General features: G+C 36.9%; 1 protein-coding gene across 6 annotated transcripts in view; it reads right to left on the bottom strand.

Annotated features, from left to right (window-relative positions):
- The window catches only part of LOC132826279 (arginyl-tRNA--protein transferase 1), a 209,734-nt gene that overhangs the window by 141,228 nt on the left and 43,632 nt on the right, over positions 1–24,874 (bottom strand). For 2 of the 6 annotated variants that reach the window (XM_060842053.1, XM_060842052.1), the window contains exons 6-8: positions 20,724–20,974; positions 18,006–18,134; positions 16,516–16,644 (exon numbers count right to left, since the gene is read on the bottom strand). In XM_060842053.1, coding sequence (XP_060698036.1) covers positions 16,516–16,644; positions 18,006–18,134; positions 20,724–20,974 — 509 coding nt within the window. The remainder of the gene's footprint in view (positions 1–16,515; positions 16,645–18,005; positions 18,135–20,723; positions 20,975–24,874) is intronic. The other 4 variants (XM_060842057.1, XM_060842054.1, XM_060842056.1 and 1 more) reach the window with 2 other exon arrangements.

Below are 24,874 nucleotides of genomic sequence, written 5' to 3'. Positions count from 1 at the left end.
AAAAATCTTCCTTAAACATGTACATTAGGGGATCTATGATTCTATAATTCTATAAGCATGGTCTGCACCAATTCAGTAATGGTGCCTCTTATAAACTGGCTTCAACACCACTATAAGCACATGCACAATCTACAACATTCAGTTGATGACCATTTGCTAACTGATTTTGATATTGAAAAACTTCAAACATTTGACAGAATGTGAATGTTCCAATGAATAACATCTCATGGAATCATACAGCATCGCAAGCAGTCAGTCTGTGTGGTTCCTCTTTCGAACAGCCAAAAGAGAGTCCCATTTCCCTGGTTTTAACTGCAGCTTTGCATTGTTTTCCTTTGGATGCTTACAAAGAAGATAAATTTTAAAAGAACTAAAATGGAGGAAAACAGTAAAAGAAAGTTTTTCTTGATAATTGAATACTTGCTTATTTTGAATTTCACAAACAAATCTACTTCACCAACCGCTATGTTATATGATACCCATAATTAAGTTGGAAGAACGATTATGACATCTGGATCACTAAGTTTGTGATTTTGCAGGGAATGTATGCAGACCAATGTTAATTCACCAGCTGTTGATAAAACACTTGTAAAAATGAAACCAATCAAATGTAATATCTTTTAGCTTAAATGCCAGTTTGATAAAGCAGACAGCACCATCATCTTTTTTCAGCAATAGCTCACAACGTAATTTGAAAATCCTGCATTTACAAAGATCCAAGAAATAAAAATGGCAAATCAGTAAAGACTCCCATACCAAAATAACAAAACACAAATTCTTTGGTTTGACAGCCAGAAACAAAAATACAAGTTATGCTTATATAATGCAATATAATACAGGCTATTCTGCTATTATGCGTGTTTCATTAACAGGAATTTGCTGTAATGCAATGGACAAGTTGGGGACAGTTTCAAAAGTGCAAACTTTTAAAACATGTGCAGCTGTAACACAATCCATCACCAACACTTTAAGCCCCATTTATAAAGCGTGATTGTTCTATAATGAGGGGTTGCAGAAGAACATAAGCATCACACCATAGAAGAACTACCTGTAATGACCGAAAGGACCTCACAATGAATGTCTATAAACTATGAATTTTAAAAATAGCAGTAATTTATCATATAGCAAAATTCTACAAAAAACAATGAAAACATTTATCAGCTTAACTTATTTTGCTGATCTTGGATAAGAGGAGATTTTTATGTGAAGATTCTCATCTATTAAAGTGAAGTGCTTGGGTAGTTTATTCACATAAAAGGAACGACTAAAATATAACTTGTTATTGTTGTAGCACTACAGAACCATGTGCATTATGCTGAATCAATAGAACAAACAGTCAAGGATAAAAACAAAATACTGTGGGTGCTGTAAATTTGAAACAAACATAGAATGTTGGTGAAACTCAGCATGTCTCGCAGCACCAGCGGAGTGAGAAACAGAGTTATTGCTTCAAGTCTGGAATGACTCTTCTGAATATCTACAGCCAACGTTATCTGCTCTGCTTCTTACATCCTCAAAGAATTCAAAAATACCTCAGGCATGATTTCTCCTTCATGAAGACATGCTGGCTCTGCTACAGCTGCGATGGTCAAAGGGGAGAAGGTGAATGGCCCTCTGCAAGCTACCAGCTGGAATGCAGGAGGGAAGAGAGTTTCTACTCAAAGAGACACATCCCATGATAATCTAAAGACTCTGGAAAATCTATCCTAGCTACTTTCACTGAAGAAATTGATGGAGTGGGCAAAACTACTGGATAACAGTTCCAAAATTCATGAAACTGAGGGAAATTTCTTTTGGCAATCATTCAACATTACAATTTGGTGAAATGGGGACATGTGAACTGATTGGAAACTGAGACTATGGATTGTTTCCAACAAATACTATAATCCTGTGGCGAGTATTGTATGTAGCAAGTGTGCATTGTGGGGTTATCAGTCATGTTAAACATTAAGAAAAGGTGAATTTTCTATAATATAATCCCAATACCTATTAAATAGAATCACAGAATCCTTACCATGTAGAAATAGACTATTCAGTTAATCGAGTCCACACCAACCCTCTGAAGAGTATCCTGCGCAGACCCACCCCCTACCTTATCTCTGTACCCTGTATTTCCCATGGCTAATCCACCTAACCTGCACATCCCTGGACACTATGGACAATTTAGCATAGCCACTCCACCCTAATCTGCACATCTTTTGAGTGTCGGAGGAAACCAGAGCACCCGGAGGAAACCCAAGTAGACAGAGGAGAATGACTGTGTGGAGTTTGCACAGTCAATCAAGGGTCGAAATGAACCCGAGTCCCTGGTACTGTGAGGCAGCAGTGTTAACCACTGAACCACTGTGCCGCCCAAATACAATTTCATCAATTTTGCTTTTAGTTGGCTTGTTGCACTGAAGGTCTTCAAACTTGATATCTTGTCAATTTCTTAAATTTGGATATGGCATTCAGATCAAGTAAAAGTTGTCAATCTCTACAGGAAACATAACACTTGTTCTCACTGAGTGGATGACTTTTAAAAGAGAAAAAGATTTAAACCTTAATTCGTTTCTTAGCCAAAAGTTGAAATATTTTTAAATTAAACGGAAGATTAATTCAAAGCAAATCTTTCAACATCTTCAGACAGATTGTGTTATAATTATCAAATTTCATTCAAGTACAGGCTGTTCTGCTATAAGGCACATTTCGTTAGTGCAAATTCACTGTAACGTGATTGACAAATTGAAGACACCTTTACTAAAGTGCAAACTTTTAAAGCGTTCATTGGATACAACACAATTCCGGCCCCATCAGTTTAAATGGTGCTGCTATTACGTGATTTTCTTATAATAAAGGATTGCATAAGAACAGAACTACCGTGTTATAGCAGAAGCGACTATAAATTGTATTTGTTCTGGACAATCTACTAATTTACATTAAAATGTAACACATTTTCAGTAGTTTATAGAGATCCACTGATTTGATTTTCACAAATTTATTTCAGTTTTCACAATTTATTGTTAATGTTCTGCAACGAACCTATTGCGTGCTGGACCCAGTCAATTCTATTATCATTTACGTTTTTGTTAAAGTTAACATGTTGAACTAAAATTGGAAAAAAAACTATAGCTGTTATAAATCAAACAGAAGTACAAACATCTGGAAAGAGAAAAAAGGTACCTACTCCAAATAGCTGAAGTTTTAAATTGGAAAGCGGAAAGATTATCAAGGATTTATAGTAGTGTTGGAAAAACAAAGATTGGGTGAATAAGGATTCAAATGGCAGTTACTCCACAGGAGGTCATGAATGGGTTGAATGGCCTCAAGCGCACTCAAAAAGAAAGCAGGAAATTATTTGATGATATACAAGACTATCTCAGTAATGAAATAAAAGGAAGTTAATCGAAAACATTGCAGTGAGAGGCCAAACAAAGCAAAAAGACAAAGAAAAAGAGAAAGTGTAAAATGAAAATGAAACCAACCAATTTACAAGGACTGAAACCGAATAATGAAAATGTCAGAAATAAAGTGCTAAAAAGTCTAAGAGAAAAGAACAATGCAACACCAAAGACATTTTTCTCTCCAAGAGAACACAGTGATGAGATGTTTCCATTTGAAACACTAGATTACCATCCCATCTCTGACAGAGTCACCTCACCAACATAATCCATAAAATAAATGGAACATATAACTATGGTGTTTTGTAATAAAAGTTAAGCTCACTCAAACATGCCAAAGTAGAAATAGTGACCCCCTATTCAAATCTCCTAGGACTTCTCCACTCCCTCCATGGCTATGATAATTTTCAAGCCTCAAAATCAAGTCACAGTGTGAAAAGGTTTGGGAACCACTGCTACAGGAAATGGACTAGATTCAAGTTTCATGTCTTTCCTGAGTTTGTGATTTTGCAGTCGTCAAGGTTTTGCCTGTAGAACACAACATGTTCAGCATATCCATATATTCCTATCCATTTGCTGCTAGAATATATTTGATGTAACAAAGCTGAAATTACAACCAAAAAAAGTATGATTCAAATGGCATCCAAAATGTCAGGAGCTCTTGGGATTCTTCTGCTACATGGACAGGCCAGGTACTGGAGGTACAACTGTGTACCTTGCTAGGTTGTAAAATCCTAAATAAACAAACAATTATTAGGTTGCAAAAGCAATGCTGAAAACTGTTTTAAAATAAACCATCATGCCCACAGACTAGCAGAGTGTCTGAGTGGTTAGCACTGCTGCCTTACATTGCCAGGGACCTGGATTGGATTTCCAACCTTGGGTGACTTTCTTCCTTGGTCTGCATAGGTTTCTTCCAAGTGGTCCAATTTTCTCCCAAAGATGTGCAGGTTAGGTGGATTGGCTATGCTAAATTGCCCATAACGATTAAGAATGTGCAGGCTAGGTGATTCAGCCACGGGAGATGTGGAGCTACAAGGATGGGGTAGTAGGCTAGTTCGGAGTAGGATGCTCGTCGGAGGGCTGGTCTAAACTCAATGGGCTGATTGACCACTTTTCACACTGTAAGATTCATGGATTCTGGATATTTGCAAATAACATCCAAAAAACCCTGTTACTCTCAATTTAAAATTGAAACTTAAAAGGGAATGATAATAAAATTACATAACAATCAGTCAATACCACAAGTGGCCAACTTTCTAAATTATACCATTTGCTCAGTCTTATTGAGTTCCACTCAAAGTTTCTTCTAAATGTGCATGCTGCACTTCCTTGGGAGGATCAACGAATGGGACTCTTAAGATGCAATATTGCAATACCTTTAAAATTGTCAATCACCTCTGCTGTACATTCCAATCCAACTCATGATTGTCTACATCATTCAGGGCTTGGAAAAATTCAGCCCAGAGTATCCTCAACAGCTTAATATTCATCCAAAGAGCTATGTATTTCTTGCAGCATGCCATGTTTCGAACAATTCCAGGTAAGACGGAATAAGGGTCACGTGCTGCATTGTGGTGGTAATTTGAGCATGTCTTTTAAAGATATACTAACTGAGACATAACAGGTTCAATCTCTTGCCGGCATTCAGATAACTAACGTCAGCAGAGAACTAATTAAGAGGTAACATGGCTAATATCACCAATGAATTTGTTCAGAATCAAAGTGAGGGAAGAATCAAGTTCAGCTTGATTGTTAAGGGAAAAAAAAAGGAATAACGTTACAAAGAGAAAAGGCTTGCAAGAAACATGCGCAGAAAAAAAGACACTTATAATGTTCTTACTGAAAATAAACTGGCTCAATTCCCTTGTTCTTCCTCCCACCCCTATGAGTTTAAATTATTTTAGGAATATGTTGAAGGAAAATTGAGTGACCAGATTATCTTCACTGCCATTTTAGAATGCCTACATGGTGATATTTCTGTGTCCAGTTCAATGCTCCACTATTGTTGTAGCATGATACAACACTATTATGTATTTTTCCCTCAGCACAAAACTATTTGAAAGTTCATCATGTGGACAGTTTTGTATTTGATCACTGCTTGGGGAGTATCATATTACTGTTAAAGGTCACTGACAGCTTGGACTCAAATGTTCTCACTTACTGCCACATGTCCCAATATCCCCAATTAAACTGGCGTGCCTGACCACATTTCAAAACATTCATACATTTCTCAATGCTACTATTTATTACTATATTAACATGTATTTCTATTTTAACTTCATAGCCAAATGATCTGTTTTCCTCCAGGATTAATAAGTGCCAAAGCCAATATTTAGTCAGGCACAGGTCAGAAGGTTCTATAGCTACCTTTACATTAGAGGCTGTGGGAGACTATTATGTTTGATGAAGCTGTCAATATGAATATAAAGCCAGTCACAAACTTTCTATTGTATTCTGTTAAAATAAAGCATGGTTACAGATGTTAATCTAATATCTATTAAATGAAATGCGTTTTCTATTAAACATTTGTTTCAAACATAAACACTTTTCCATTTTGAACAAAGCAAATAGGAACATAAACACAATTGTGGAATGATCAGTTTTAGTGGCATTATTGTTGATTGTATGTTTAGAACTGACTGACTATGTCATAACACAATATAATTCAAAGAATATTTTAATAAACACACAGTACAAATACAAAGATTATTAATAGCTACTAAATTACTGAAATATTAAGTAAAACGTTAAAAAACAACTTCACTGGCTCCAAAATTTAAGTTTTTTTTGGTATCAATTAATTCAATTTATCTGTGATTTCACAATGTCAAAAGGCAACAGGTTATCACAAGTTGCAGGTCAAAAATGTTGGACAAAAATGTTAAAAAGGCCCATTACTTCAAATACTTTGCAGAGCTATGCTTCTTTCTGTGAAGCTGTTTAACTAAACTGAATATTTGGCAGTGGAAATAATTTTCCAGACATCCAACTACCTGAATATGAAAAGAGTATACTTTTGATCTAAATTATCAGCAACTGAATTTGTTCACATATCAATCAAGAACAAAAAGATTTCTATAGTTTAGCCTCAGAGTCCTAGCTTTATCAATCTGGATTCAACCACAGCTGAATGCTTCACTGACTCGAACCATTTTATTGTTTAGTAATTCTCTGTCTCAAGTAAACTTCCAATAAATTGGCTCTATTGAATGCTCAGGCAATGGTAGCTCATAAAACTATGCTTTATGCATCAAGATCACAAACCAGCATTGCTACACACAATTATAAAAATTAAACTTGCTTTTTCCTACTTCGGATAATGGTCAGAAAACAATCAATTTTTAATCCATGATGAAACATTACTATTTAATTCCTTGAGCCCAATCATGAGCAACTCCTTACTGAACGCTTTCTGAAAATCCAAATGTACTGCTTCCACAGTTTCCCAAAACATTATAACTAAACCACTCAGACTTTACAAGTAATTGCCTTATTGACAATTATCTCCTAGTGCAGGATGTGCCAAACTGAACAACCTCAAACCGAACACAAACATTGTTCTAGGAGATTGTCTGATACTAAGGTAGGGATCAACAATTTTAAGAACAAATTGCCAACAACCATTTCCTCCTGGCTTTATGTATTCAGACAAATTATCAATGTGTGTTTCTACAACGCATATTATCATCCTAGCAACTTGCAAATGTTCAAAATCGGACGCTGATAACATAAATAGCTAATTCCTTCATGTAATAAACGTTTAAATCCTGAAAATAAATGCTCCATTATTTGGACACCATTCCAATTAATAGCTCTAACATTGTTTGTTGGATCAGCTACTGCTTAAAAAAAATGTAAAGTTTCCTATTTCAATTTACTTGCATAACTGAGCAAGTCGTGGATTGCAATTAGAAATTACTCTGGTTTATGGAAAGAATAGCTTCAATCTAGTTCAAAAACATGCAGGCATTAAACTGGAAAACAATATGAAAAAGAGGAAAACAATCAATTTTAAAAGTGCTATCAATAGTAACACCAAATTAACGAAATGCGACTTCCACTTAACAATGAATTTTCCCTCCTAATATAAATCACCTCTAGACAGGCTCATATACTATTACACAAGACACTTGGGTCACATACACTGCTTGATTCGGCAATGTTTGCACAGATGTCTCCTGTGACCTTAAACTCTAACGTAAAACACTAATCTTAAGACCAATAAAACATTCCAGACTAAGTAATTAGATGCATCCCTAAATTTTCAATGGCATATATTTAAAAACATTTTTTTATTAGTCAAGTGAAATGAACTTGACTGTAGCTTTTACCAAATCAACCATTAACTCGAAAATATAATAGTTTTTCTATAATGCAATGGTAGTGTTTTTGTGCAACCCTGCATTATAGAAAAATTGCATTTAGAAACAGCACTTAAAGTGTTGCCGATGTAACTGCATTACAGCCAACATATGATTTAAAAGCTCATGCTTTACAAACAGTGTCCCCAATTTGTCAATCGCGTTACAGCAAATTCACGTTTACAAAACATACGTTACAACAGAATGGCTGCAGTTTGGAAAAGCAAATAAGGGTTGGACTTATACACTAAATGGTAAGGCTCTGGGGAGTGTTGCTGAACAAACAGACCTTGGGTGCAGGTTCATAGTTCCTTGAAAGTGGAGTCTCAGGTGGGCTGGATAGTGAAGAAGGAGTATAGTATGTTACTCTCCTTTATTGGTCAGAGCATTGAGTATAGGAGTTGGAAGGTCATGTCGTGGCTGCATTAGTTAGGCCATGTTTGGAATAGTGTGTGCAATTCTGCACTCCCTCCTATAAGAAGGATGTTGTGAAACTTGAAAGTGTTCAGAAAAGATTTACAAGGATATTGCCAGGGTTGGAGGGTTTGAGCTACAGGGAGAGGCTAGGGCTGTTTTTCCTGGAGAGTCATAGCCGAAGGGGTGACGTTATAGAGGTTTGTAAAATCATGAAGGGAATGGATAGGGTAAATAGACAAGATCTTTTCCCCGGGTTGGGGGAGTCCAGAACTAGAAGGCATTAGTTTAGGTTGAGGGGGAGGGGAGAGAAAGAGATTTAAAAGGGATCTAAGGGGGAACTTTTTCCACACAGAGTGTGGTATGTGTACGGAATGAGCTGCCAAAAGGCGTGGTGGAGATTGGTACAATTACAACATTTATAAGGCATCTGGACACGTACATGAAAAGGAAGAGTTTAGAGGGCTATGGGCTAAGTTCTGGCAAATGAGAGTAGATTAGTTTCAGATACCGGTTGGCATGGATGAGTTGGACCGAAGGGTCTATTTTCATGCTGTACACCTCTATGACCTGTACATGAAAATATCTGCTGGTAAGTAATCCAATATTGAAATAACTTGCTAACAAATTAAAAAGGTCATTAAATCATAAGACCTGCATTTTCTGCAGAATTGCTATCTACTCTGTCTGCAATTCACCATAAGTCATAAAATCACAAGGTAACAATATAAACTCATTTTGGGTTGGGAGACATACTTATGACAGCATGGATGATTTAAAAATAATTCTATTTTTTAAGAAATTTGTTAAAAACAAATTGCCGAACAGCTGAGGAATAATAAAAGTTTTAGAATTAGAATTAGCTTTATTGTCACATATACTGACATAAGTACACAGTAAAAGGTTTACAGGTTGCCATTTACAGTGCCATCTTGGGTACTAAGGTACCCAGGTACAAATTCTTAAATTAGAAAAATTATAAAAAGAAATTAAAAAGTCCAACATTAGGTACAAAAACACAAAGACATAGGAATAAATTAGAAAATAAATTAAAGAAATAAAAAGTTCAGAATTACAGTCCTTGTAACCCAGTCCACACCAGCACCTGGCTGGCCTCGTCTCCAGACTACGTCAGGGACTCGCTATCCAAGCTAAGCTGAAAAGATAAACAAAAAGAAAAAAATAACAAAACTTCGAGCGTACAAGCTCTGGCACAGAAGCAATACTCCGCCACCATCTTGGATTACAGTTAAACTGGATGATCACTGTTTGCATGAATTAGCCTTTCTTCAAGGATTTACAGTTAAACATAAAAACAGATATTTTTGTCTGGTTTACAATTTTATTGGAATGAATTAAACAGTATGAAAATAAAATTTAGTATACACACAGTCCTGCCTTTGTCAAACAATGAAAATCTGATTACTTCAGGTGCTGATATATATCTGAGTTATGTGTGAATCTGAACAGCAGTGAATCCATGTGATATGATCTACCATATATGGTTAGTCAAAAAAAAAGGTAAGCTGGGGAGTTGTTTTGTTAATAAAATATTGCACTTTTGAAATCTAATAAACATTTCAGTAATTTTCATCAAAACATTTGTTGAGACAATCATGATCCAATTTCTGATAGCACAAGTAGGATCCAACCAATACCTGAATAATTCAGTGAAAGCTTAGACTGCAGTCATGCAGTCTCAGTTTGCTGCCATCATATTTCTGCATAGTATTTTGCAAAGACACTTCCAGGTTGCCACAGCATTCCTGCAAGCTGTTCTCCAAAAATTATTTGCTTGTTGAAGTCCCTTTATGGAGACCAGCTCATGATGATACCACTTCCTCAGTCCCAAACTAAATCAAAACTGCAGATACTATGAATCTGAAACAAAACAGAAATAGCTGGAGAAATTCAGCAAGATTACCAGCATCTGTGGAAAGAAAGCAGAGTCAACTTTTCAGGTCCAGTGACTCTTCAGAAAGTTCTGAAGAGGAAATCACTGGACCCAAACACTGACTCTGGTTTCTCTCCACAGATGCTGCCAAGCCTGCTGAGTTTCTCCAGCTATTAGTTTTTCTTTCTTCAACCCCATCTCCTTTTTCTTCTGGCAGCTTATCTTGTGTGGCCTAATCTCATTCTGCTAGTCCTGCTTAATAAAGCACCCTTGGGTGAAAGATGCTCACTTATGTTCAAACGTGAGCCACCAGAAGGAAACTCCACCACCAGCTAGGCAATTTACTAAACAATGAAGCTTTAAAAAAAATGAAAAAATTCTCAAATGTCTAGAATTGCAGCAACAGTCAGAAAAAAGACAATCCAGCAACTAATGAGTATTGCATAATCCTTTAAACAATGCTTGAGGGGAGGGTCTTTCAGCCATAGGAGGTTAATACAGGGGTTTGGACTGAAGAATGGAGCTTCGAATTGGCAGAAAAGACATCATATCAGTTGTCGTCAAGATTTGCCTCCTCAGTGTGCTGTTAGTCTTAGGGGGGAGTGTATGTACAAATCTTGCATGATTTGCAATAGAAATGTGCACATGTATCATGGAAATATTTTGGAATCTCTTTCAAAAAAAACAGGCCAGCAAGCCCAAAACAAAGAGAAATAGGAAATATATGTAAATTACAAGATGCAGTCCTCATACAACTAATTCAAGAGGACAAGGTAATAGATTTGTCCTTCATGATAAAAGCTGTTAACTTGCCATTAATAAAAGGGACCGAACAATAAATCAACCTCTGTCCCTTATTTTTAAAGAAAATTCAATGATGCACTGTTTATTTCCTACAATCAATATTCCATGGGCTTTCCTGACTTTAAACCTTAACTTAAAACTCCTTGACCGATGGACAACTTTCTCTTTCAAAGTTCTTTTGACAGAAAAAAAACTGCACAGTACTGGAGCAAGCTGCATCAAAGGATGATATAGTTCGCATGTAGTGCAATACAGAAAATACAAACTTAAACAAAGTCATCCTCAGTCATGATTAGTCAGATCCATGTGGATTTCTGCTTCGTTTGCTGATTTTCAAGTGTTCAATAACTAAGACTGAAATCTTTGAATAATTAATAAATGCTAATTTAATTACTTCACGCCTTTGTCACACAGTTCACCAAGTAAAATTATAGGAAGATAAGCACTTCAATGATCAAACTGCACTGCCATTTATCTAACTGAAAGGGTTCACATTAAAAATTTGTAAAAAAAAACTCGAAACACTTCACAACACATCATTGTCAAGCATTAGTTAGCATGTGTTAGGTGTCAATTCTCTAATAAAGGGTTTATTTTACATTCAGATGCTGGCAGAAACTGTTAACTCAGCTAAATGTTAACAGGCTGTGCATCAATGATGTATGATGATGTTCAGAAATGCGTACCAATGGATGTAACTTCAATCGTGTAACTTCAGATGCTATATGTAGCAAGCATAAAGACATAAAATTCAAACCTCAGTGTCAGATGACCACGCCAATTTGTTAATCCAACACATTAATCAATCCTTCAAGTTAATGATTTAGTCTTTTGAAACATGAAGAAAATACAGCCCCAACAGCATTTCCTTCACTTTTCAAAAGTCCAACCACAAAATACATTAATGATGGTTGTTCTCTTTCTTGAGGTTTTATTCGCTAGAAGGAGGCTATAGTCGTACAACATAGAAACAGACCCTTCACCCCAACACTGACCATGTTCCCAAACTAAACTAGCTCTACCTGCCTGCATTTGGTCCATATCCCTCCAAACTTTTCAAATTCATGTACTTATCCAAATGTCTTTTAAAATATTGTAAATGTACCCACATCTTTCATTTCCACTGGAAGTTCATTCTACACAGTCACACATGAACCACTAAAAAAAAACTGCCCCTTGTCATTTTTAATTCATTCTCCTCTCACCTTATAAATACGCCCTCTAGTTCTGAGCTCTTCCACCCGAGGGAAAAGACACCTGCCATTCATTTTATTGAAACCCCTTATGATTTTATAAACCTCCATAAGGTCACCCCTTAACCACCTACACTTAAGAAAAATAGTCCTAGCCTATCCAGCCTCTCCTTATAACTCAAACCCTGCATTTATAACAACATTCTGGTAAACCTTTTCTGAACCCTCCCCAGCTTGATATCCTCCCTATAATAGGGTGATTAGAACTGCACACAGTACTCCAGAAGAGGCCTCACCAACGTCCTGTACAACCTCAACATGACATCCCAATTTCTTTCCTCAAAAGGTCTGAGCAATGAAGACAAGTGTGCTAAACTCTTTAACGATCCTATCTACCTATGGCACAAACTTCAAAGAATTACATACCTGAACTCCTGGGTCTCTCTGTTCTAAACACTACTGCGGGTCCTACCATTAATTATATAAGCCTGGTTTATTTTATCAAAATATAATGTCTCGCATTTATTCAAATTAAACTTCACCTGTCACTCCTCAGCCCATTGATCCAATTGATCACAATCTCTTTATAATCTTAGATAACCTTCTTCACTGTCCACTATACCAACAACTTTGATGTCATCCATAAACTTACTAATCATTTCTCATATATTCACATCCAAATCATTTATGTAACTGATGAAAAGCTGTGCACTCAGTACAGATTCTTGTGGCACACCACTGGTCACAGGCCTCCAATCCGAAAAAAAACCCTGTATGACTGTGTCTCCTCTCGTGAAGCAAATTGTGCATCCAATTGGCAAGCTCTCCCTGAATCCCATGTGATCTAACTTTACTAATTGGTCTACTATATCAAACATTGTCAAAGGTGTACTGAAGTTCAAGTAAACAATATCTATTGCTTTGTCTTCAATCCTTTTGCTTATTTCCTCAAAAAAAACTCAATCAAGTTTGAGACACACAATTTCCATCGCAAAATCATCTTACTATCCCCAATCATTTCTTGCCTCTCCAAATTCTATCTTTCAGAATCACCTCCAACAGCTAATAGATGCTTGCATAACTGATTACACATTAGCTATACTGAAACTGTAAATATCAGGAGCTGATTAATTGGAAATAATGGGTTAAATGTTCTGAGGATTGGCAATCACACAGATTGCAATTGAGTCCCTTTTTTTTAACTAAAGAAAAGAAGCCTGCATTTCTGAAAGGAGATTCAAAACAGGACTCCTTCAGGAATACAGAACCATACTTCCAATCTGAAATTCTTTAGTAAAGACGTGTGGGGAGAAGGCTAAACATGCCTTTTTCCACATCATTCAGCTATCATATTCTAAAGTTTGAAGGCTCCAACAGCCATTTTGATAGCTCCTCTCAAATAGTAAATACATAAGGGAAGTGTGAAGTTAGGGTCTTGGGGTACCAACAAAGTAAAGTGCCAAATAGGTAGTGAGCTGACTGGAGAGGATAGGATCCAAGCTGAGTAGGGAGTAGAATGCCACAGAAGATGGCAAGGAGGTCTGGTAAGCGATGCAATGATTAGGGAGTGGGTGGCAGAAATATCCAGTGGGTGCATAAAGAAGTGGGTATCAGGGAAAAAATACAGTCTGGAGGAGGTGTAGTGTGTGTTTGTGTGGTAAGTATGCATCTATCAAACAGCTACTCAGGAATTAAACTATTAAATGCATTGTCTAACTTTTCCTGAGTCGCTATTTTACTTAATTGTCATCAGAATCATCCAAACTTGCTGATTTAAACGGAGACTCATGGAGAGTGGGATCTTCAATTTCTTGGGCAATTCCCTCAAAATCTATTACAATGGAGATTCCACAGGTCCATAAACACAACTCCATCTATGCTAGAATAAGGATTCCCTGGTCAACAGAAAATCAGTGCCAATGTATATCAGAGCTTCAATCAATGCTACAGATCATTGTTAATAAATCTGACAGTCTTTACAAGATATTAGCAAAATCAGTAGAAGTAGTAGATATTGTACACCTGTTTTGAAAATGGAAGTCACAGCTCTTGGGATACAGAACTGTACAGCAAATTAGTTAACATATCAGTCAAATCATGGGAAAGTTGTAATAATCTGGTTATTGAAAAAAAGTGTTCAAATGTCTTGATAATTGTAAGTAAAATGTTTACATTAACAGACAGAACCATGCTTCACCAAAACTAGCTTGTTTGAAGGGATGAAATCTAGTGGTTTCTGAGGCATTTAGCAAATCGGCAAAATAATTTTAAGACTGATAAGTTAGAGGAAATACAAACTGATATGAAAATACACCACAAGATTCTGCATTTTGAAGGCTACATCACATTAAGTTAAGTAAAAAGATTAAAAGGCTGAACAGAACACTAATAGTAATGTGATTTCAAAAGTAATTTCATACCAGTCAACCTGTACCTTTGAGCTAAACATTATTACTAACACGGGGGACATAAAATAAACATTACACGATTATGTAAAAACTGAACATCCAAGTTGTAATTTTGGTGGTGCATGATCTGTCCAAAATAAATACAAAATACCACTTATTGGCATTAATATCACAAATGCAATTCCATGCTTACTAATCCCTCTATAGAAGCTGTAACTTTCAATGTTGCAAAGTTTGAAATGAAACAGGGCACACTAAATCCAGTCTTAAAAGAAACACTCACTGAAAACACACCAAAGTTATAGATTTCATCTGGTCAATAACAAAATATATGGTTGATCCTAACACAGGAGGGAGAAACCAACATTTTCTCAAGGCCTAATTAAGAAATTTTAAAAGTGGAGGGCAGTGGGGAAGAAATGGTTCTGTCTGGAAGGAAAAGAAACAGAATTATTTTTCTCTCAAAGAAAAATACAGTATTCTGACCAAAGGTAATCCATATAAAATTTAGTCTTCAAGAGAGTGTATATAAAGGCAACAGTTTTAGCAATGTACCTCAATTAGGAAAAAATGTAAATTGTTTGTTTATATTAGTTTCCAAAAGTGCCTGTATTTCCCAAAATGCATAACAGATTTTGATCATTACATCATAAAAACATTTTTGTGACAGCTACTACATTTTGTTTCCGAGCCTGAAAAGAGAGGCAGGGATTGGGACAATTTCAAATACAACTGACTGTCAGTGTATATTAGAATTACAATCGCCGATCAAGAAAGCATAGTTATTTTTGCAACCCTGATGTTCAGAACAGGATTCGAGATACATATAAATTTGAAGTATACATAACATTTCTGTAGTGGTTCTGTTCGCCGAGCTGGAAGTTTTTGTTGCAAACGTTTCGTCCCCTGGCTAGGAGACATCATCAGTGCTGTGGAGCCTCCTGCGAAGCGCTTCTTTGATGTTTCTTCCGGCATTTATAGTGGTCCGTCCTTGCCGCTTCCGGGTGTCAGTTTCAGCTGTCCGCTGTAGTGATTGGTATATTGGGTCCAGGTCGATGTGTCTGTTGATGGAATTTGTGGATGAATGCCATACCTCTAGGAATTCCCTGGCTGTTCTCTGTCTGGCTTGCCCTATGATAGTAGTGTTTTCCCAGTCGAATTCATGTTGTTTGTTGTCTGAGTGTGTGGCTACTAGGGATAGCTGGTCGTGTCGTTTCGTGGCTAGTTGGTGTTCATGTATGCGGATTGTTAGCTGTCTTCCTGTTTGTCCTATATAGTGTTTTGTGCAGTCCCCAATATACCAATCACTACAGCGGACAGCTGAAACTGACACCCGGAAGCGGCAAGGACAGACCACTATAAATGCCGGAAGAAACATCAAAGAAGCGCTTCGCAGGAGGCTCCACAGCACTGATGATGTCTCCTAGCCAGGGGACGAAACGTTTGTAACAAAAACTTCCAGCTCGGCGAACAGAACCACTACAACAAGCACCCGAGCTACAAATCTTCGCACAAACTTTGAACATAACATTTCACTGCATTAGAAAGTTGGTTCACCAGTAAATGATACAGTGGAATGTGATCAGTCACCACGGTAATAAGGGCTCCAGATGTGCCTTTTCCTAATAATGTAACTGCTGCTCTAGAAGAATGTACATATATACAGTATATAGAAACATATGACCATAATGTAGATAAATCAACAGAGATAGTTTTAATGAAAATAGATAATGGTCACATATCTATTTTGTATATGGATATATATAGAGCAAATATTCTACCTTCATAATCTTTCTTTGCCTAGATAGCACTATTATATCGACAATGATGTCCAGCTTATCAAAGATTACTTAAGTGGCAAAAACCTGGCACAGTTTTCATGATGTGACACTGGCATGAACAATATGATGAATAAAATACAAGCAGAAAATGAAGCTGGTGAACTGGCTTTGTAACGACATACCTCCAGTAAGTTTGAACCCCCTCAAACAGCACTATTTAAATGAATTACATTTTAATAACAATCAGTAAAATGACAAGTGCAAAAAAAAGTTTTACCTGTGATTCATTACATTCATCAGGTGAATCATGGTGCACAGCCATCTGATACTTGGCATACAAAGCTGCTGATTGGTTAAAGGATTCAATGAAATCTGGGTCATCGGAGGAAACTGGCACTAGTTTCACCTTCAGGGCAGGCGATCCATGTAAATTGCGAAGTAAATAAATCATTGGAAATACTTTGACAATAGAAACTAAAGTAAACTTGAAAAATTACCACGAGTTTTACCACTGAAGGTAAGATTAGTGCAGATCTCCTCCAAATCCAGTTCAAAAATCTATTATCTATCCCATTCCCAATATAACATGTCAAAGTATTCTAAACAAATTGATAAGTATTCATAAAATTGTTTATTCTATGCTTAGTTTTGCTAATAAGCACTTTTAACTGCACCCGATTTATAACTTGATATCTAATACAGGTCAAGTTTCCAAGCTGTTAACAATGCATGTGTTTGCCTTTCAAATTGGCTTCAAATCAGGTTGCTCGATATGGCACTTTAATCTGCTTAGCTCTTTTGTGTGCAACAAACTGCTCATTTGAGAAAGAGGTAAAACAAAACTGAATAAGAGATCAAAATGAGAGATTTTCTGTTTTGAAAATATCCATCAGTTCCTTTGTGGCCATAGCTGTACAAGTTTAGCATTATCAGTATACTAACTGTTTATAAATCAGACTTAGAAGAAAAGCAGGTGAAGTGATTTTTTTTTAATGGTTCTTTTAAATTAATCACTCAACAAAAGTAGCCACCTTTCCCAATTCACCCTATCAAAACCTCCATGACTCTCCTCTTGCCCTTTTGTGGGGCAGTGGAAATAGTTACAGTATTGTACAATATACATTTTTTTTTCTACAATAGAAATTCCAAAAAGCTGCCCAAGGACTCAAAAATAATTCATATACATTGTTAGGTCAATATCCAGTTAGAGTGTAAATCTATTGAGAGATCAGTAGAATCTATTCTACTCAGTGGAAATTGATTTATGTTAATTTAAATGTTTAGAGCATATACTGTACCTCAAACCCAAAGCAATTAAATTCCAGCTGGTGATTGAGACGAGCACATTTGAGCAGAGCTCCTCCTCAGGACAATCAAAGTTTCAGGTTGAGAATGGCATTATTTTACATCACCTTCATATTATTCATAATATTAATTTAACAAAAGAACATTGGAACATCTCTGCTTTTAAGTGTTGTTGTTTCGATCAGATCACGAAACAGTTTTTCAAGGAAGTGCACCATTTATGGATATACACACATCTTCTACATTATCTTTTCGGCATATTCATTCTCACTGGTTTAGTCTTATTTTTAATTTTGCATTGCCTTAATTTAGATATTACAGGGTACTCACTGAAATGGTAAAAAGACATAAATATTAACTATGTTTTATTTATTTTCCTACATGAATCTAAGTGATAATCCTTTCACTATGCTGGTTGCTTTACCTCTTAAATTTTATGAATTACACGTATCTTATTCTGACCTGGTATTCAGTTGCTTTATCAGGGGGGTCCTTGTGAATGGTCATCTGATATCGTTTATAGATCTGGTAAGACTCCTGAAAAGTTGCTTTGAACTGGGAGTTTGGTGGAGATGACCTCACTAGCCTCACCTTCAGGCAGCAAAAAGAAAAGCATTTTATTAAAGCAAGATATGTGAAAACTATAGAAAATTATTTCAAATTCTTAATAATTAAGTAAAAAGATCTCATTATAGGATGGTTATTTTCAATAGGATTACAAAGTGTAGCAGCTTCATCAAGTATTGTATTGCATTACCACAATTAACTATTTACTATTAATAAGTTAATTACATTTTTAGATTATTGTAAAATTAAAAATCTATTTTTGTTGAGTTTTTTCATATATATGATACAATTCTGACATCTACCCATTTCAGAAAGCCATTATTCTAATGCCCTGAGCCATTACCAATGCCCGACAGTCATTCAATATCAGAAGTTCAACTCAATATATAAGCAAAGTTTTACACAGCTCTTTTAAACTTTAGGTTCCAGATAGATAGTGGAAATTGATTTCATTCCAAAAATTACTAAATTAAGATATGGAATAAATGAACAAATGACTCATTAAGCAAATTAGAAATGAAAACCAGCTGTCATTCTTAATAGTTCTGCTTTTAAAAAATATTTTGCAAGCCAGGTCCTTTGGGAATTACAGATGAAAAAAATACCTTTAATGTATTGTAACAAAAATATGCTATGAATATCGTGTATATTAAAGAATCAAATATTTGCATCCAATATTCTCAGTTATGTTGAATATAATTACTGATGCAGTGATACATTATATTAAGCATTAGTCTATTCAAAGTTTCTTGGGTAGACAAGAATGTTTGCAAGGAGGCCCACTGATTTTCCAATTCTGCATTTATGAGTTGGCACATTAACGCTCCCATTGAATGATTCATTTGGGGATTTTAGGCCATTTATTTATAACTGCATGATTGTTAATTTATTTTTTTCTGATTTTTGGCCCATACCAAAATCTACCAATGACCAACTACCTTCACCAACATGCAAGCTTGACACTTTTTTAAATTATCATCTGAGGAAATCTCACTGGAGACACAATTATGTGATAAAATGGCTTGGGAAATTATTTGAAAATAGCCAAAAAAGAATTACCAAGCATGTACAAATACCAACAAATAAAACCTTTAAAATTGTATAATTATCAGAGTCTAGCTTGGTTTGTTCATGGTGTTAGAAAACAGGTGTTAGATAGAATTAAAGAAATCTAAATTTAACAAAAAGATCTGGATGCAGTTATCACTTAAAAGGTCTGCAAAGAAAGTTAACAGGTGAAAGGTAATATCAATTATGCTAGCATTGTATTTGGCATACAACGAGATGGTGAAGGCAATAATAAGTTTTTTTCTCCTTGTTAGTGTTTTGATCAAGAAGAACATATAACTCCCTCTAACACATTTGATGTTTTTCTTCTGTAGTATGGACATTCTTGAAAAGTTACAAATGTTAGATACAAGATTTTTAATTAAAGAGGAACAACTTTAGCCATTTTAGATAAGCACCTTTTAGGAGTTTTAGTGCTACAATCAACTACATTTTCTCCAGTTTGTCATGTAATATTATTGAATGCTACCAAGAATAACTTTCTATATTTCAGAAAGCTTTTGACAGCAAAATACTCGAAAAATATGGCATGATGAACATTGATATGTGAGATTATCAAAAACAAAGACTTGTGTGTCTCTTAATTTCAGAGAAAGTATTGATGAAAAGTAGGATAAGCATACAGAAGCAAAATCTTGAACAATGCATGGCATTTACATTGATATTTTGCAGTAAAATGAATTGTAAATATTATGAAATTTGTTGCAAAATGCTGCTATCATTGCAATTTAAGTATTTGAACACTAATATCCAATTCAACATTCATTAAATTTAATCACAAAAGGAAAATGTTTGAAAAGTCATAAAGTTATGGTAAATTAAACAATTTGACTATGGTTCCTAAACCACATAGATTGTGGTAAAAACCAATTTGATAGTAATACAGGTAGTTCTGGAATAATGCGTTTCAGTGGCGTGATTTGACTGCAATGAAGCTGAAGAATTAGGGAACGGTATTTTGGAGAATGCTTAACTCCGTTGGCAGTAGCACGATTTCAGTAGGGATGGGCTTGCACGCTTTGTTCTGTGCATGCAATGTGCATGCCAAAATCTCCATGCCATTCTGCATAACAGCCAGTTCCCATGCATGCACCATGTCCCTGCAGGTCTTCATGCTGTTCTGCGAATGCACAACGGGAGCTCCGGGCTTCATGCTGTTCTGCACATGTGCTGATGCCAGCTGCTGACAGAGCAGCTCTAAGAGGTATTGTGCAGACAGCAGCTTTCTTACACGTTTTAAGTGTATTGCATTAAAATTACTTTTGTTTCGATCTTCATTGAGGCAATGCTATACTTTACATTAGTCTTTTGAATGATTTCTGAGTGATCATGAGTGATTTTACATTTGCCAGTCTGCCCCTAACCCCACTTTTCCCATAGGTCCCATTATTTCTATTAAGCAAGTTTTTTTGCTGGAACTATAGGAGAACTACCTGTAATACCAAAGTCAAGGTATCTGAAACATACTTGCCTGAAATTAATACAGCAAGATTAAAAAGGACAAAACCACCAGCAAGATAAACCATACTAAAATTTAAGAATTACCTCAAGCTTATGGGCTGCATCTGGAGTTAAAGACTCAGAAATAAACTCTTCCAATGATTTTGGCTTATTTGCTTGGGTGGCATGGTGCTGCAGAGGGTGTAGATGAGGATTGGAAGAAGAGGGTTCTTGGTGCTGGGATATATCTGCCATTTCTTTCTGCTGCTGTTTCTGAAGCAGCTTCGTAAGTTTCATCTCCCTCCGAATAACTTTTGCTTTGCGACAAGGTGGTTTATTTGGATCTGCTCCTCTGCCTTTTACAAAGGAAAAAAATTGATTAAGTCCTAAAATGGGACAAAATTTGACATAACACAAAAGGCAGCAAGCACAAAAGGAAAATACTGCATATGGTGGAAAGCTGAAATAAAAACATATGCTGGAAACATTTAACCAAGGTCTATTAACTCTTTCTCTGTCCATAAACTTTAGCATTTCAGGTTATGTTCTATCAGAACAACTGGAAAAAGTTGATGCAATTGGTTTTAAACCAGTCCAGAGACAGGATAGGAAGGTTGGGGGTTAATCAATGACTTTTATTTATATAATTCTTTTAACTTAATTAAAATGTGGCAAGAACCTGAAAACAACCCAAGGTACCTGGTTAGGCAACGCCACAATGTTTGCTAGCAAATTCAGGGATGGGTTGGTGATGCAAGTTAACATACAGGCAGCATAGGTTTGGATTGCCTCACATTTTTAAAAAGGACAGAAAAATGGGGTATCACCCATATGTTCACTGAAATAGTCAAATGCAAATGCAAAAAAGACAAGTTCAAATGAGATGGATTCAGGCAAAGATAGATATAGTCGATTTTAAATGATGCAGTCAAATTACGATTGGAAGCATACCTCAGGGTCAATTAAGACACAAAAGTCGCCTACAGTTCAAACACAGACAAAATGGAAGGCAGAAATAGTTAAATGGCAAAAAGGGGAGGTGCTACAAAGCAAAAAGAAATAATAACCAGGTAAGAACAAAGGTGAGTCAAATGGTCAGGGCACAAAGGGACAAAGCAAAGAACAAGGTAGGACTGACGAATTAAACTGCATTTATTTCAAAGCAAGAGGCCTAACAGGGAAGGCAGATGAACTCGGGGCATGGTTAGGAACATGGGACTGGGACATCATAGCAATTACAGAAACATGGCTCAGGGATGAACAAGATTGGCAGTTTAATGTTACAGAATACAAATGCTACAGGAAGGATAAAAAGGGAGGCAAGAGAGGAGGGGAAGTGGAGTTTTTGATAAGGAATAGCATTACAGATGTACTGAGGGAGGATATTCTCAGAAATACTTCCAGGGACGTTATTTGGGTGGAACTGAGAAATAAGCAAGGGATGATTACCTTATTGGGATTGTATTATATACACCTTAATTGTCAGAGGGAAATTGATAAACAAACTTGTAAGGAGATCTCAGTTATTTGTAAGAATAATAGGGTGGTTATGGTAGGGGATTTTAACTTTCCAAACATAGACAGACTGGGACTGCCATAGTGTTAAAGGTTTAGATGGAGAGCAATTTGTTAAGTGTGTACAAGAAAATCTTCTGATTCAATATGTGGGTGGACCTACTAGAGAAGATAGGAGAAAGTGAGGACCGCAGATGCTGGAGATTAGAGCTGAAAAATGTGTTGCTGGAAAAGCACAGCAGGTCAGGCAGCATTATGCCTGAAATGTCGATTCTCCTGCTCCTTTGATGCTGCCTGACCTGCTGCGCTTTTCCAGCAACACATTTTACAGCTACTAGAAAAGGTGCAAAACCTGAACCTGCTCTTGGGAAATAAGGCAGGGCAGGTGACTGAGGTGTCAGTGGGGGAAGCACTTTGGTACCAGCGACTATAATTCTATTAGTTTTAAAATAGTGATGGAAAAGGATAGACCAGATCTAAAAGTTAAAGTTCTAAATTGGAGAAAGGCCAATTTTGATGGTATTAGGCAAGAACTTTCAAAAGCTGACTGGGTGCAGATGTTCACAGATAAAGGGGCGGCTGGAAAATGGGAAGCCTTCAGAAATGAGATCATGAGAGTCCAGAGAAAGTATATTCCTGTCAGGGTGAAAGGAAAGGCTGGTCGGTTTAGGGAATGCTGGTTGACTAAAGAAATTGAGGGCTTGGTTAAAAAAAAGAAGGAAGCATATGTCAGGTATAGACAGGATAGATCAAGTGAATCCTTAGAAGTGTATAAAGGCAGTAAGATTATACTTAAGAGAGAAATCAGGAGGACAAAAATGGGGACATGAGATAGCTTTGGTAAATAGAGTTAGGGAGAATCCAAGGGGTTTTTACAAATACATTAAGGACAAAAGGGTAACTAGGAAGAGAATAGGCTAACTAGGGCCCCTAAAAGACCGGCAAGGCAGCCTTTGTGCGGAGCCACAGGAGATGGGGGAAGATACTAAATAGGTATTTTGCATCAATATTTACTGTGGAAAAGGACACGAAAGATACAGAATGTAGGGAAATAGAGGATGGCATCTTGAAAAATGTCCATATTACAGAGGAGGAACTTCTGGATGTCTTGAAACGCATAAATCCCCAGGACCTGATCAGGTGTACCCTAGAACTTTGTGGGCAGCTGGAGAAATGATTGCTGGGCCTCTTGCTGAGATATTTGTATCGAAAATGACAGGGGAGGTGCTGGCAGACTGGAGGTTGGCTAACGTGGTGGTAAGGACGAGCCAGGGAACTATAGACCGGTGAGCCTGACGTCGGTGGTGGGCAAGTTGTTGGAGGGAATCCTGAGGTACAGGATGTACATGTATTTATAAAGGCAAGGACTGATTAGGGCTAGTCAGCATGGCTTTGTGCGTGGGAAATCATGTCTCACAAACTTGATTGTGTTTTTTGAAGAAGTAACAAATAGGATTGATGAGGGCTGATCACTAGACATGATCTATATGGACTTCAGTAAGGCATTCAACAAGGTTCCCCATGGGAGATAGGTTAGCAAGGTTAGATCTCATGGAATACAGGGAGAGAACTAGCCATTTGGATACAGAACTGGCTCAAAGGTAGAGGTCAGAGGGTGGTGGTGGTTATTTTTCAGACTGATGGCCTGTGACCAGTGGAGTGCTACAAGGATCGGTGCTGGGTCCACTACTTTTCATCATTTATACATTTATCCATCAATTATTCGGATGTGAGCGTAAGAGGTATAGTTAGTAAGTTTGCAGTTGACACCAAAATTGGAGGTGTAGTGGACAGCGAAAAAGGTTATCTCACATTACAACGGGATCTTGTAATCAGACAGGCCAATCGGCTGAGAAGTGGCAGATGGAGTTTAATTCAGATAAATGGGAGGTGCTGCATTTTGGGAAAGCAAATCTTAGCAGGACTTATACATTAAATGGTAAGGTCCTCGGGAGTGTTGCTGAACAAAGAGACCTTGGAGTGCAGGTTCATTGCTCCTTGAAAGTGGAGTTGCAGGTAGGTAGAATAGTGAAGAAGGCATTTGGCATGCTTTCCTTTCTTGGTCAGAGTGTTGAGTACAGGAGCTGGGAGATCATGTTACGCATGTACAGAACATTGGTCAGGCCACTGTTGGAATATTGCGTGCAATTCTGGTCTCCTTCCTATTGGAAAGATGTTGTGAAGCTTGAAAGGGTTCAGAAAACATTTACAAGGATGTTGCCAGGGTTGGAGGATTTGAGCTAAAGGGAGAGGCTGAACAGGCTGGGTCTGTTTTCCCTGGAGTGTCGGAGGCTGAGGGGTGACCTTATAGAGGTTTACAAAATTATGAGGGGCCTGGATAGGATAAATAGACAAAGTCTTTTCCTTGGTTGGGGGAACCAAAACTAGAGGGCATAGGTTTAGGGTGAGAGGGGAAAGATATAAAATAGATCTATGGGGCAACTTTTTCACACAGAAGATGGTACGTGTGTAGAATGAGCTGCCAGAGGAAGTGGTGGAGGCTGATACAATTGCAACATTTAAAATGCATCTGGATGGCTATATGAATAGGAGGGGTTTGGAGGGATATGGGCCGGGTGTTGTTGGCAGGTGGGACTAGATTGGGTTGAGATATCTGGTTGGCATGGACGAGTTAGACCGAAGGGTTTGTTTCCATGCTGTACATCTCTATGACTCTAAGTGACTAAATAAATATTGGCCTCAAGGAAATATAAGGGGCAGCACGGTGGCTGAGGCAGTAC

This window comes from Hemiscyllium ocellatum, chromosome 22 (genome assembly GCF_020745735.1).
Source record: "Hemiscyllium ocellatum isolate sHemOce1 chromosome 22, sHemOce1.pat.X.cur, whole genome shotgun sequence".
NCBI lineage: Eukaryota > Metazoa > Chordata > Chondrichthyes > Orectolobiformes > Hemiscylliidae > Hemiscyllium > Hemiscyllium ocellatum.
This window is presented reverse-complemented; position numbering and strand designations above follow the sequence as displayed.